The sequence below is a fragment of the Gambusia affinis genome, linkage group LG10, assembly GCF_019740435.1.
Source record: "Gambusia affinis linkage group LG10, SWU_Gaff_1.0, whole genome shotgun sequence".
NCBI lineage: Eukaryota > Metazoa > Chordata > Actinopteri > Cyprinodontiformes > Poeciliidae > Gambusia > Gambusia affinis.
Window position 1 is genome coordinate 29,630,605 of NC_057877.1, and position 12,687 is coordinate 29,643,291.

The window sequence follows — 12,687 nt, forward strand, 5'->3', positions numbered from 1 at the left end:
AGGAAGAGGAAGTGGACTCACCCTGTCGGCTACGCTGCCGGGGATCAGAGTTCGGACCACCACTCCGCTCGTCTTCCCGCCGACAATCCCAAAGCCCAAACCGGATCCATCGTTGGAGAGCTGGATCTCCTCCACATGATCCCAGAGGTCCTGCAGGAAAGGATCCGGATCAGGAACAGGATCCAGATCCGGATCCAGATCTGGATCTGGACTCTGCAGCTCCAGGTTTCATCAGCACAAACCCAAAAACTCAAATCTGGAGGGATTGCAGACGGAAGCAGGCAGTAAATAATCTGTAAATATGGATAATCTGGCTGATGACTCATCAGTATTCCTGAGATCTGATTGGCTGCTGGCTGCACCTGAGCAGCAACTGCTGGGAGGTGTGTAAATAGGGAGCCCTGCTAACACACACAGACAGACAGACAGACACACACACACACACACACAGAGCAGGCCGCTGTTCCGGTTCTGATTACACCCCTGACCCGATTGAGCAGTAACAATCCTTCCCTTCATTCCAGAGCCGACGCTCCGCTTCCTGACACAAGGTCACAGTTTTCCCAGGAACTGATCCGTTACTGACCGGTACCGACCCGGCGGAACCAGCAGCAGCTTTCTGGGTCAGAACTCCAGATAGACTCGGGTCAGATCTGGCCAACTGCAGACCCCCCCCTCCCCCGGTCCCCCCCAGACCCCCTGGTTGCCCCAAAACCCTAGATTTGCCCTGAAGCGGGTGTGGGCGATGGCCAGCAGGTTGAGAATTTATTTCCTGACATCGATCGTTCCTCCTCCTCTCAGACTGTCAGCAGCGCGCTAACTTCATTTCCTCTCAGGTCATAAAAATGAAGCGAGTCAAAGTCAGCAGCATCATAGATCCTCACAGACAGGAGGTCTCACTCTGTTGCAGAAATGTGGCCTTAAAGTCACCTCCAGGTGTGACGGGGCGCCTCCTACCAAACCCGCTTTGGTTCTGGGAATGAGCCAGAACGACCAACACCAGACCAGCAGAACCCAGCAGATGCTAGTGGAACACATTGGAACCCAGCAGGACACATTAGAACCCGGTAGAACTTGTCAGAACCCATTATGTCTCAGTAGAACCCAGTAGAACCTTCCACTGACCGTGCCGACCGGCCATTCAGCTCGACCTCCTGATGCGGCCCGGTCCCGGGCCACCACTAGCTCCACGGTCTCGCCCGGCTGCTGCAGCAAGCTCAGGACCGCCTGGTGGTTCCGGCCCGGTTCCAGAGGACTGCCGTTGATCACCAGGATCTGGTCCTGCTCCTGAAGACGCCCGTCCCTGCAACAGAACCCGGGTCAGAACCAACCAGAACCACTCGGTGGGTCCAGGTGTGCCTCACCGGTCGGCGATTCCTCCCGGCTGGATGTGTTTGACGAACACGCCGTGGCCGGCGCTTCCTGCCGGGTTCAGCCCGACAACGCTGATCCCCAGGCCCCCTGAAGCGGGCCGGGTCAGAACAATCAGCTCGATCCGGCGGCCCTGCGAATAGAACCGGCTCAGTCCCTCGGCACACGTAGCCGTGACGACGCCAACGACGCTGCGCCTACCTTCGCCGCTTCCTGGATCCACTGCTGAAGGCGGTCCGTCGTGGGCGGAGCCTGAAGGGAGAGAGGCGACGAGCCATTGGTCAGGACGGAGGAGGGGGCGGCGCTCATGATCAGCTGACCACGTCTGGAGAAACTGAAGTCACTGCGAGCGTCAGAAGGCAAGCTGTCGATCTGGGGGGGGCAGAGGAAGAGGAAGAGGAAGAGGAAGGAGGCTGTCAGGTTCAGGTTTCATTAAATACTGATTTTCATCTTTTTCTGTTCTGGTGGATCCTGGTCGGTTGGATGGTCGGCTGGATGGTCGGTTGGATGGTCGGCTGGATGGTCAGCTGTTTCCTGAGGCGTTCAGGGCCCTTTTCAGGAAATGCAGCACTGAGCTGCATCAGGACAGTGAGGAGCTAGAAACGAGGTGTGGGGGTGGGGTAGATTGGGTGGGGTAGATTGGGTGGGGGTAGATTGGGTGGGGGTAGATTGGGTGGGGTAGATTGGGTGGGGTAGATTGGGTGGGGGTAGAAGCAGAGGAAGGTTTGGAAGCGGAGCATCGATTTCCCCGCGGCGCTGCGGGTCCAGCGGCTGATGTATGAACGACCTCTCCTCTCTTGTTGTGAGGCGTATCAGTCTGCGGCTGATTGGGGGCGGGCTGACGGCGCGGGACCCGGCTGAGGCCGGGCCGTTACTCAGTCAGGACATTACTGGCCCGTGCCTCCGTCGCCGCGGTGACCTTCGCAGCACTTAGCGTATGAAGGCGCTCGCTGCGGCTGCCATTACCTTAATTTGGCTGCAGGTCGTTTATTGTGAAAGCGGAGCGGCGGGGGAATACGGAGCAGGGCCGGTCACATGACCAGAGGGCGGGGCTACACCTGCCACAGTCCAGGAGGAGATCCTGATCCAACTGGAAACACACCAGAGTCAGACTAGCAGAACCAGCAAACCTGGTTGCTGAGATCAGAACCAAAGTCCAAATGGAAAGCAGCTGGAAAATAAAAGCCTGGAAGCTCCTACTCTGATTGGGGCCCTGAAGTAATCATGGCGACCGTTGACCCCCGTTATCTGAACTTGAGGGGGAGCAGCGATTACTCAAGCAAATCGTCCAATCAGACACCAGATCAGATGTTGATATGGACCTTACAAGCTCCGCCCACAACCGACCCACGTGACCGCAAGTCACAATCAAAACCTCTTGTTTCTATGGAAACATGACTCCATTAGTGCTTCATTTCTACCAGATTTTCACAATATATCACCTGCTGCAATGGACAGAGGAACTAACAAGTTCATGTCATCAACTGGGAAGAGGTTACTGGTTTCTCAGTCACAAGCTGGTTGCAAACCTGAGGCCAGCAGTTGTGGTAGATCTGACCTTTGACCTCAATATGAGAAGCTACAGACTGATAGGAGGAACCAAAGAGCTCTGGAAAGGTAAAGAAGCCATTTGTTTGTTAAGATTTAATGAAATCTATTTGTTTTATGTGATGTTTGTTGTGAATGATGTAAACTCACAAAGGAACGAGGTAATTAGTCCAACGTTTAGAAACTACAGCGGCTGTAATGAACCACAGCAAAGGTAAACAAAGGTAAAATAACCTGAACAGGTGATCAACTCAAAACCACTCCTACCTTTTTATTCTCTCTCTCTTTGTAGTTTAAACACACCTGTTACCATGGCAACCGCCTGCGCCCCGCAAGACGAGTAAAGATTACGTTAAAAACAAAACATTCAGTCCGTTACGATATCAAGTTTATTTCTGGATTATTAATCGTTGGTTCCCTGAACACAGTGATGGTTGATTGACCAGCTGTACTTGGTGCTAGAGAGGCTAACAGGAGGAACAGTTTAGTCCAAAACCTTTTCTGCTAAAATAAAATCTTCAGTGTGTGTCAGATACACGTTGCATATTGATCTGTTTAGCTAACATAAGACTGTAGCAGACAGGCTACAAGGTGTAGAAGTTGTATCAGTGCTGCTATTATGCTGTACTTAGCTAACAGGAAGCTGTTTGTGAGACGGCCAATCACGTGACCACGTAGAACGGGCATCAGCCAATGAAAAGCGACACTCTGGTAAGGTCCATTGTCATCCACAAGTCTGGTCCGTCTGAGCCAATCAGATTGCAGCGGGGTCATTTAAGGATTTTAGAAAGTAAAAGCCTAAAGCTGACGTCTGATTGGCTGAGCCAGCAAGAAGCCAGGCTGCAGCTCAAGGCATCCTCACAAGCCCCGCCCCTTTTCTCCAGCTGGTGGGCGGGGCTTAGCTTCAGACAGGCCGGAATGGAGATCCAAAAGAATCACTGTGGTCCCAGAAGGCCACATGAACACTGGGTTCAAAGCCCAGAAGACAGTGGGTGGAGCTTCAACTGATCCAGTGCTTCCTGATTGGTCTGCAGAGGACCAAGCAGAGCGGACCAATCAGAGGCCCAGCATGTGAACAAACATAAACAGAACCTGGTTCTGTTCCACGTTCCATACCCGGTTCCTCACCTGCTGCTGCAGCTGGCGGACGGAGTGCTGCAGCGTCAGGACGCGGCTGAACAGCGGGCTCTGCAGCGCCCCCTTCAGGCTGCCCAGCGCAGCGCTCAGGCTCCACTCCTCCCTCTGGACCAGCCGGTTCTGGAGCCGGTCCAGAGCAGCCAGAACCTGCTGGCGCTCCGCCGACGACACTGAAACAGAGAGAGCGGCAGGACTCGATAGAACCCATGAGCTGACATAAGAACAAGAATCGGAACCAGAACCGGGACTCACCTACAGGTACGTTGTCCAACATGGTCGTCCTGGATCCGGGCGGCACGCAGAGTCACCGGACCGACCAGAACCTGGAGCCACAGGGAGGAATCGGGTCAGACTGAAATACTCAGGTTCTGATCTATAAACCGGGTCAGAACCATCACCAGGCTGAACAGCTACCTGCCTACATGCGCATGCGCACTGCCAGTGTGACGGTTTCTGTGTTCAGGTGGTAAACCTGCAGCAAAGAGTCAAACTGAACCGAACCGAGTTTACCTGTAAGACCGATGACCCAGTTCACAGAAAAGAACTTCGCAGGGCTGGACCGGGTCACACACCTGAGCTCACCTGGGAGGAACCAGGAAGTGAGACAGCGCGATTCCAATGGGCGCGGTTCGGCAGTTTAATGAGCTAAAGCCAGAACCGTCCAGGTTCTGGAGGCACCGGAACGGTTCCGAGAGGTCCAGCTGGACTTCCTGCAGGTGAAGCAGGTGCGCCAAACTTCCCTGACAGGTGCGAGAAAACCTGCTGAAACTGGTTTAAACGGCCGAACCTGAACGCAGCTTAGTTCAGCGGGAGGAGAACCATGAGGTTCTTTTCAGTGGAACCCACCCACTCACTCAGAACCGACCAACTCGAACTGACCCAGTCCACCCGAACCTGCTAACTGCTAACTCAGCTGGGCTGTCCAGACCAGAACCAGAGCTCACCTTTTGGCCTTCCGACTGAACCGAACCGAACCTCCTACAGCCGCTGAGTCCACACTCGGTCGCAGAACCATCCGGAACTGGGACAGGTCTCACTTCAACTGGACCCAGTTCGGCACCAGAGTCGCTGTGATGATGCCTTTAGGTGCTGCCGGAAATAACAAAGCTCCTGCGGTTGATTTGAGCAGAGATGGAACGGTCAGAGGGTTCGGTTCGGTACTTATCGGTAATTCTCTGCTGGTTCTACACCGACTGCTTTCTGTTTGTGTCTGAGTTCAATTAAAAAAGTGTTTATTTGTTTTTTTTAAAAGTTTATAAATCTGGAAGTTTAAAAATGTAAATAATGATGATGATGATGAAATAGATGGAAACAAATGATCGTTTATTTAGAATTAGTTCGGATATTTTCGTATTCTTAAGCAAATAAATGTTTTAAATGTAAAACAAATCCAAGGTTTTAGTCAATAAAATAGAGTAATAAGTAAAATACATTTCTTAGATTACATTTCTAGTAAAATTTAGTTTTTATATAAAATGTAAATAAACCTTAATACAAAAATAGATTAGCATTTCTCAAATATATCAAAATACACTAAGTGTAAATTTGTTTGTTTACAAATAAAAGATCAATTAAAGCTGAAAAGGAAAAATAACTGTTTTAGAAATGCACGTTTGAACCAAATATAAAACTTAATTGTGGTTAAAAAAAAAAAAGGTATCCTCCTGCAGGTTCGAGTTAAAGTTCGGCTGACAGGAGGAGCGGCAGGACGGGCTGCACCTGAACGCGTCGTTCGGCCAGAATGATGCGTTCACGTTCAGTCTGTGCTTCTTGTTCTGTCTGCTAAGAACTCCAGCACAACCTGAACCGTGTTCTCGCTGTTTCCATCCTCTTCAGCCGAACCTTTAACCGGTTCTGGGTCCAGGTCCGATTCTGGTCCTCTCTGTGGGTTGAACGGCCAGTTCTGAAGCGTTTGGGTTTGCTAAAAGTTCATATAATCCAGAATCACCGAGAACCTGAGGTTTAATCTCATCTCAGAGCTCCGATGGTCCCCCGTCCCTCAGGACCCTGAAGGCAACACGCTGTCACGTGATGGTTGGCTCATCATGGCGGCTCCCTTCGGACGGTTGCTACTCCTGACGCTCCTGCTGTTCTGCTGCGGTTCTGGTTCTGGTTCTGGTGTCAAAGCGGCTGAGGCTGAAGAGGCGGAGGACTGCAGACACCTGAGGCTGGGACAATATCCTTCCGTCACGTGACGCTGCTTCCGGAAGGAGCCCTTAGCTTAGCTTAGCATGCTGTTTATCTGATAAGAGTCTGTAGTTCTACGGTAGTTTAACGACCTGCTGAATAACTCGGTTCGGATGTTAACATGGTTTGGTCAATAAATCAGCAGAAGAAACGGAACAGATGAAAAAATGTGATGATCCTAAATATTACAACATCCTGAAGTTTTAAAACATCTAAAGTTCAATTTTGGATTCAAGAAGCTACTTAACTCTAATTGTTCATAATTAGATTTTTTTTTTGTTCATTACTTACTATAATTAGATTTTAACTTGATGTAATCTTTGTTTTCCCTACTATAGTTGCTATTCTCGTTTTGTTCATTATACTTGAAGAAGTTCAATTAATTTTATTAAATATTTTTCTTTCACCTTTTTATACGGAACAATTTTATACATAAACACAATTTTACTTTTGACTGTTATATCATTGTTTTGATCATTTGATCTGTTATTTTATTGATCCTTCAGCAGCTCGTTTTGTTTTTTGAATTACATTTTAATACATTTGTAACCCTCAACCCACATGGGTCCAGTTCTGGTTCCTTGACCCGGTCACGTATCTGTGCAGAGACCCGAACATCGATGAATCCACGCAGGAACCCGAGAACTGCCGGAACGGCGTGGCGTTCGGTGAGTCTGCTCCATTCGGACCTGGTTCTGGTCCGCTTGGTTCTGGTTCTGGACCTCAGTAGTAAATGTAAATAACGGTAGAAAGAAGATGCTTGGACCCGTCTGGTTCTGATCGACTGAAGATGAGGGAAGTGGCAGTCAGAACCAGAACCGGGTCAGAACGTGTGTGTCTCTGCAGTGGACTGTCTGCCCGCTCCAAACGTCACCTGCCGGCTGTCCAACGGAACCGAGGTCCGGTTCAGCGGAGACGAGGTCGGCTTCAACAGAACCGTCACCTGTAGGAACGTGTGAGTGTTTCCGGACCGAGCCAGAACTTTAAACTCACTGTCCGGTTCTGGACAGTGATAAACCGGGTCGGTTCTGGACTGGATGAGGATCAAATGTTGTGTTTCCTATCAGGACCGGATATTCCTACAAGGTTGCCGTGGCGCTGTCTCTGTTTCTGGGCTGGCTGGGAGCGGACCGGTTCTACCTGGGATACCCGGCCCTGGGTACACACACACACACACACACACAGAGACACACACACACACACACAGAGACACACACACACTGAGATACACACACACACACACGAGAGACACACACACACTGAGATACACACACACACACACTGAGATACACACACACACTGAGATACACACACACACACACACACTGAGATACACACACACACACACACACACTGAGAGACACACACACTGAGAGACACACACACACACACACTGAGATACACACACACACACACACTGAGAGACACACACACACACACTGAGATACACACACACACACACACACACTGAGAGACACACACACTGAGAGACACACACACACACACACACTGAGATACACACACACACACACACACACACCTGAGAACACACACACACACTCAGACACACACACACACACACACACTGAGACACACACACACACACACACACTGAGAGACACACACACACACACTGAGAGACACACACACACACACACACTGAGAGACACACACACACACTGAGAGACACACACACACACACACACACACTGAGAGACACACACACTGAGAGACACACACACTGAGAGACACACACACACACACACACACACACTGAGATACACACACACACACACTGAGAGACACACACACACACACACACACACACCCTTTCGGGTCCCAAACTAACTAAACTGTTTTAGTCTTAATTTGTTTCCAAGGTAATTTTTTTTTTTTTTTTTTTTTAAAGTTGAAGCTTTTTACATTTTATAGTTTCTGATAATTAATAATCATTGTTGATTTTTTATAGGTGTTTTATTTGCCATATTTATTTTTTTTAGTTTGTTTTTGTAGTTTATTTATTTTATTTTTGGAGTTTAAATATTAACTATAACTATATATATATAACTATCAGTATAGAAAAAAAAAATATATTAATTTGATTTTCTGTTACATTTATTTTATTTTAGTAATGTTTGTTGATAAACGGGTCGGTGGTTCTGACCCGGCAGGCGGTTCTGTGTTTTAGGTCTGCTGAAGTTCTGCACCGTGGGATTCTGTGGGATCGGGACTCTGATCGACTTCATCCTGATCGCCATGCAGGTAAGTCCAGGAGCAGGACCAGAACCAGAACCAGAACCAGAACCAGACCCCTGACTGCAGTCTGTGTTCTGCAGATGGTGGGCCCGGCGGACGGGTCCAGTTACATCGTGGATTTCTACGGCGCCCGGCTGACCCGGCTCTCCATCACCAACGAGACGTTCAGGAAGCCTCACCTGGTGCTCTGATCGCAGCCGGACCGGGCCGTGAGTCCAGAACTCTTGAGTCCGTCAGAACCGAATGTGAGGGGCGGAGCCTTTCAGGTTCCCTCCAGCCAGAGTCTGCCCGGTAACAGGTGATGCTTTGTTTCTGCAGGCGCAGCCTTCAGGTGAAAGAGGAGCAATTACGTCTTCGTCACCCGTCACATTCCTGGAGGACCCATCTGGGTGTCCCCTCCATGTCTCCTCCATGTCTCCTCCGTGTCCCCTCCGTGTCCTCCATGTCCTCCATGTCTCCTCCGTGTCCTCCATGTCTCCTCCGTGTCCTCCATGTCTCCTCCGTGTCCTCCATGTCTCCTCCGTGTCCTCCATGTCCTTATTCAGAAGTTTTTCTGCTCTTTAAGTTATTCAATTTTAAATAAATTATTCTGAGTTGATCTGCGTCTCGCCTTTGATTGGTTTGGGTCCCGGTCGGGTCAGTGAGGTTCTGGAAGGAAAGGGTTACCTGTACCTGTGATTGTCTCCACACCTGATCAATAATCAAACTGTCTGATCAGCCCTGGTTTCTCTTTAGGGACAATAAATAGATTCATTCATACCAGGAGTTTCATCTTTATGAGACTCAAACTGAGCAACATGATTGTTGACGTTGGACTGAGGTTTTCACATCCTTTATTTCTATTTTCTGTATTTTATGTTGGCTTATTGTCTGAGGATAAACGGGTTCAGTTTCATCGTTTAAACACTGAAATATTAAAATCATAAATCCTGGGGTTTGATGCTTCCTGCTCTAAATAAGTGAGTTGTCAGATTTCAGTGAATTTAGGTTTGTGGTTTGTGATTGTTCACAGGAAAAGTTTGCGTTACTGCCGCACATTTGCACACCAGGGAAAAGTGTGCGTATATTTACGCAAACTTTGACACAAAGTTCATTTCTATACATGACAACTTGTTCAAATATGGCGCTTTAGACATGAGGCTCCTTGTAGGTCCAGATATAAAAAACTATTGAAATCGCTCATCACTTAAGTTTTACAAATCAGATAAATGTTTCAAAGATGACAAACTCTCTGTTTGTTTTGTTTGAAATATTCTGCTATTCGAGCAGAATAACACAGTTCAGGTTTGCAGATGTTGTAGTTTTTCAACTGAGGTCCATAAAAGATGCTGAAGGTAGCAAAACAATTTGGTGGAATCGCCCTTTAGCCAACTTCAGTTCAGTGTATAACAAACATAAAGTTATGAATTCAATACTCTGTTAGCATAAACCGAAAATAAGCGCAGATAACAAAGGCGCTTTGCTGCAACACCACAAGCATTAGCATTTCACAAAAACACCATACAAATGAATAAATGTGTCCATGTGAGTTTGGCCGAATTATCAACTACCCTTAAAACATTATCAAAAGTAACCAGTGATCCTATTTCAGGATTTAAAGAGTTTTATACACAAACTTATCAACAATTACCAATTTCCACTGTAGTTTTGTTACGCGACGGCGGGAGAGTTAAAATAGACAAAACGGGATTTAAAAACAAATCCTAGCAGTAAAATTAACAAATCTTGACGAAATAATCCAAACAATCTGAATGTCAAGCAACTCACCGCTGAATTTGGTAACTCCACATTAAGTCTTTTTCAAATTTTGGGACATTAGAGATGGATTGACAGTTTAACTTGCAGTTTTACTACCGTTCAGCTAGAACTTTAACAGCAGCGCCCCTGGTGGCTGGATGAATAACAGGCTAAAGAATTGGGAAGTTGGCTGTTGCATGTCCACAGTTACTTTTTCTTGTCAATTTTTTTCTTCATGTTGCACTCCGAAAAGCTTTGGGGATGTAAATCACTCATTCATCCGCCATCCGTACAATCAGTTAATCAGTCATTCAACCAGATAACTAACCAGTCATACAAACTAAAAACCCCTGAACTAAACTCCTCAGGTTACAACGACAAAGGATTAAACTAATAAACTATTAAAGGTGAAAGAGTTAAAAAAGAAAAGTGATGATGAGTTTCAGAAGAGGTTTCAGTCTGAAGGACCCACAAACAGAAACCTGCAGAAGTCATAAAACCAACAGATGGAACGGACAGAAGACACTGGAGGAGGAGGAGGAGTTTGTTCCTCAGGGGAGATGTCGACCTCTCAGAGTAAATGTCTCCTCCACAGGGACATAAAATCATATTTAAAGATCCTGGAGAGCTCCGTGTTTGAAGAAGCATGAAGGAGGAGGCGGAGGAAGAGGAGGAGGAAGGCTTCATCTCCAAACTCTCTGATATATTTTAAAACCTGACCTCCTGACATGAATATATTTTTAAAATAATCCATATTTTTATCTGAGCTACAGAAACGAAACAGGGAACAGACTGAATAAAATACAGCAAAAACCAAGATGAACCTCCATCTGGAGAGCCTTCCCTCAACCAGTTGGAGGGCAGATTACTGGCAGGTGGGGCATCTCCACCAACAGCCACCATGTTTCATCTTCAGGACCAAAGTTCTTCACATCAGGACCCCATCCAACTCGATGCAGTCCTGGATAATTCCTACTGACAGCAATCTGGATATTGAAGTGCTCCGACTTTTACAATGCATGCCGTAATGCCCTATTGCCCTATTGCCCTAATGCCCTATTGCCCTATTGCCCTATTGCCCTATTGCCCTATTGCCCTATTGCCCTAATGTTTGGTTTTTTCTGCGTTCATTCTGGTCTCTATAGTCTCTGGTTGTCCCGTTTATCCCTGATTGTTTAAACCTGATTGTCTCCCTGTGTGTTTAATTCCGTCTGTGTTCCTGGTCCTGGTCCTGGTCCTGGTCCTGGTCCTGGTCCTGGTCGGGTCCACTGCATCTGTCCTCACCTTCTACAACCTGCAGTTCTTGATGCTGTTGCCCTGTTGCCCTGTTGCCCTATGTTGATGTTGTAGCTTCAAATGGCCTCAGGTCTTTCTGTAAATCCTTTTCTAAGTTGGTCTCTGAGAAAGTTGCAGTTCTTATGATGTAGATCTACGTTGTTAGATTCAGATCCTGATGGATGCCACAGGGCAGATCTACTCTGGATCATCTTCAGCCTTCTTACTGTCTCCCTGTTGGATTAAGGACGTTTTGTTGTCTGTGGTTGTCATGGTGATAAACGCCTGGCTGTGGTCAGGCTGCGTCCCATCAACTCTCCATCATGTTGTGGTTAAATCCTGTCTTAAAAACCCAATCTAGATTCTAGATTCAAGTGCACCAGAACATATCTAGGCTCCCTGTTTATCTAAGTTAGTCTTTATTTAGTTTGAATTGAGATCCTGTGAGAAATGTCAGTGTGGGTTTTCTGAAGCAGCTTCGCTTCGAGTGCATGATGATTGATGTTACAGTTTTATTATTTTTAGATGGACTAAAACGTTGTGTTGGCCTGAGAGGCTCAGTTTGCTTTAAATCATATTTAGAAAACTTACTGGGTCCATCTTCAGCACAGCTGTTCTGGGGCCACACCTTTAAACTACAGAGACCCCCAAGGCTCAATTGTAGGCAATATTTTGTTGGTTGTATATTTATTGCCTCATAAATCATATTATTAATTCAACACATTCTCACTAAACATCCAGATTTACTGTCTGGTTCTTCAGCTCTGCTTTGTCTGATCTGACTGTTTAAAATTAATCCAGTTGTTTCAGCTGATGGGCTGCACAGTGGTGCAGTGGGTAGAGCTGTTGCCTTGCAGCAAGAAGGTCCTGGGTTCAATTCCCGGTCCGGGGTCTTTCTGCATGGAGTTTGCATGTTCTCCCTGTGCATGGTGGGTTCTCTCCGGGTTCTCCGACTTCCTCCCACAGTCCAAAAACATGACTGTCAGGTTAATTGGTCTCTAAATTCTCCCTAGGTGTGTGTGTGTGTGTGAATGGTTGTGTGTCTCTGTGTTGCCCTCCAACAGACTGGCGACCTGTCCAGGGTGACCCCGTGACCCCGCCTCTCGCCCAGGCACAGCTGGAGAGGAACCAGCAACCCTCCTGACCCCATGAGGGACGAAGGATGAACAGGAAATG

General features: G+C 47.6%; 2 protein-coding genes across 9 annotated transcripts in view; one reads left to right on the forward strand and one right to left on the reverse strand.

Moving 5' to 3' along the window:
* The window catches only part of patj (PATJ crumbs cell polarity complex component), a 46,852-nt gene extending 36,532 nt beyond the window's left edge, over nt 1-10,320 (reverse strand). For 3 of the 6 annotated variants that reach the window (XM_044128521.1, XM_044128522.1, XM_044128516.1), the window contains exons 1-7: nt 5,001-5,136; nt 4,309-4,379; nt 4,048-4,226; nt 1,573-1,743; nt 1,365-1,504; nt 1,126-1,303; nt 22-150 (exon numbers count right to left, since the gene is read on the reverse strand). In XM_044128521.1, coding sequence (XP_043984456.1) covers nt 22-150; nt 1,126-1,303; nt 1,365-1,504; nt 1,573-1,743; nt 4,048-4,226; nt 4,309-4,330 — 819 coding nt within the window. In that variant the 5' untranslated portion in view covers nt 4,331-4,379; nt 5,001-5,136. Of the gene's footprint in view, nt 1-21; nt 151-1,125; nt 1,304-1,364; nt 1,505-1,572; nt 1,744-4,047; nt 4,227-4,308; nt 4,380-4,470; nt 4,493-4,566; nt 4,680-5,000; nt 5,137-10,266 lie in introns of those variants that run through there. The other 3 variants (XM_044128518.1, XM_044128517.1, XM_044128520.1) reach the window with 3 other exon arrangements.
* On the forward strand, nt 5,094-9,097 carry tm2d1 (TM2 domain containing 1). Of its 3 annotated transcripts, none has more exons than XR_006371840.1 (8): nt 5,094-5,223; nt 6,034-6,232; nt 6,838-6,911; nt 7,090-7,198; nt 7,311-7,402; nt 8,432-8,505; nt 8,580-8,744; nt 8,818-8,977. XR_006371840.1 is itself a non-coding variant. In XM_044128523.1 (8 exons), the coding sequence occupies exons 1-7, from the start codon at nt 5,130-5,132 to the stop codon at nt 8,688-8,690; spliced, it is 753 nt and encodes a 250-aa protein (XP_043984458.1). In that variant the 5' UTR covers nt 5,094-5,129; the 3' UTR covers nt 8,691-8,708; nt 8,818-9,097. The 3 variants fall into 3 exon arrangements, 2 of the variants coding, with proteins under 2 accessions (XP_043984458.1, XP_043984459.1); XM_044128523.1 differs by having other exon boundaries at nt 8,580-8,708; nt 8,818-9,097; XM_044128524.1 differs by having other exon boundaries at nt 5,149-5,223; nt 6,060-6,232; nt 8,580-8,708; nt 8,818-9,097.
* Nucleotides 10,321-12,687: the final 2,367 nt, after the last annotated feature.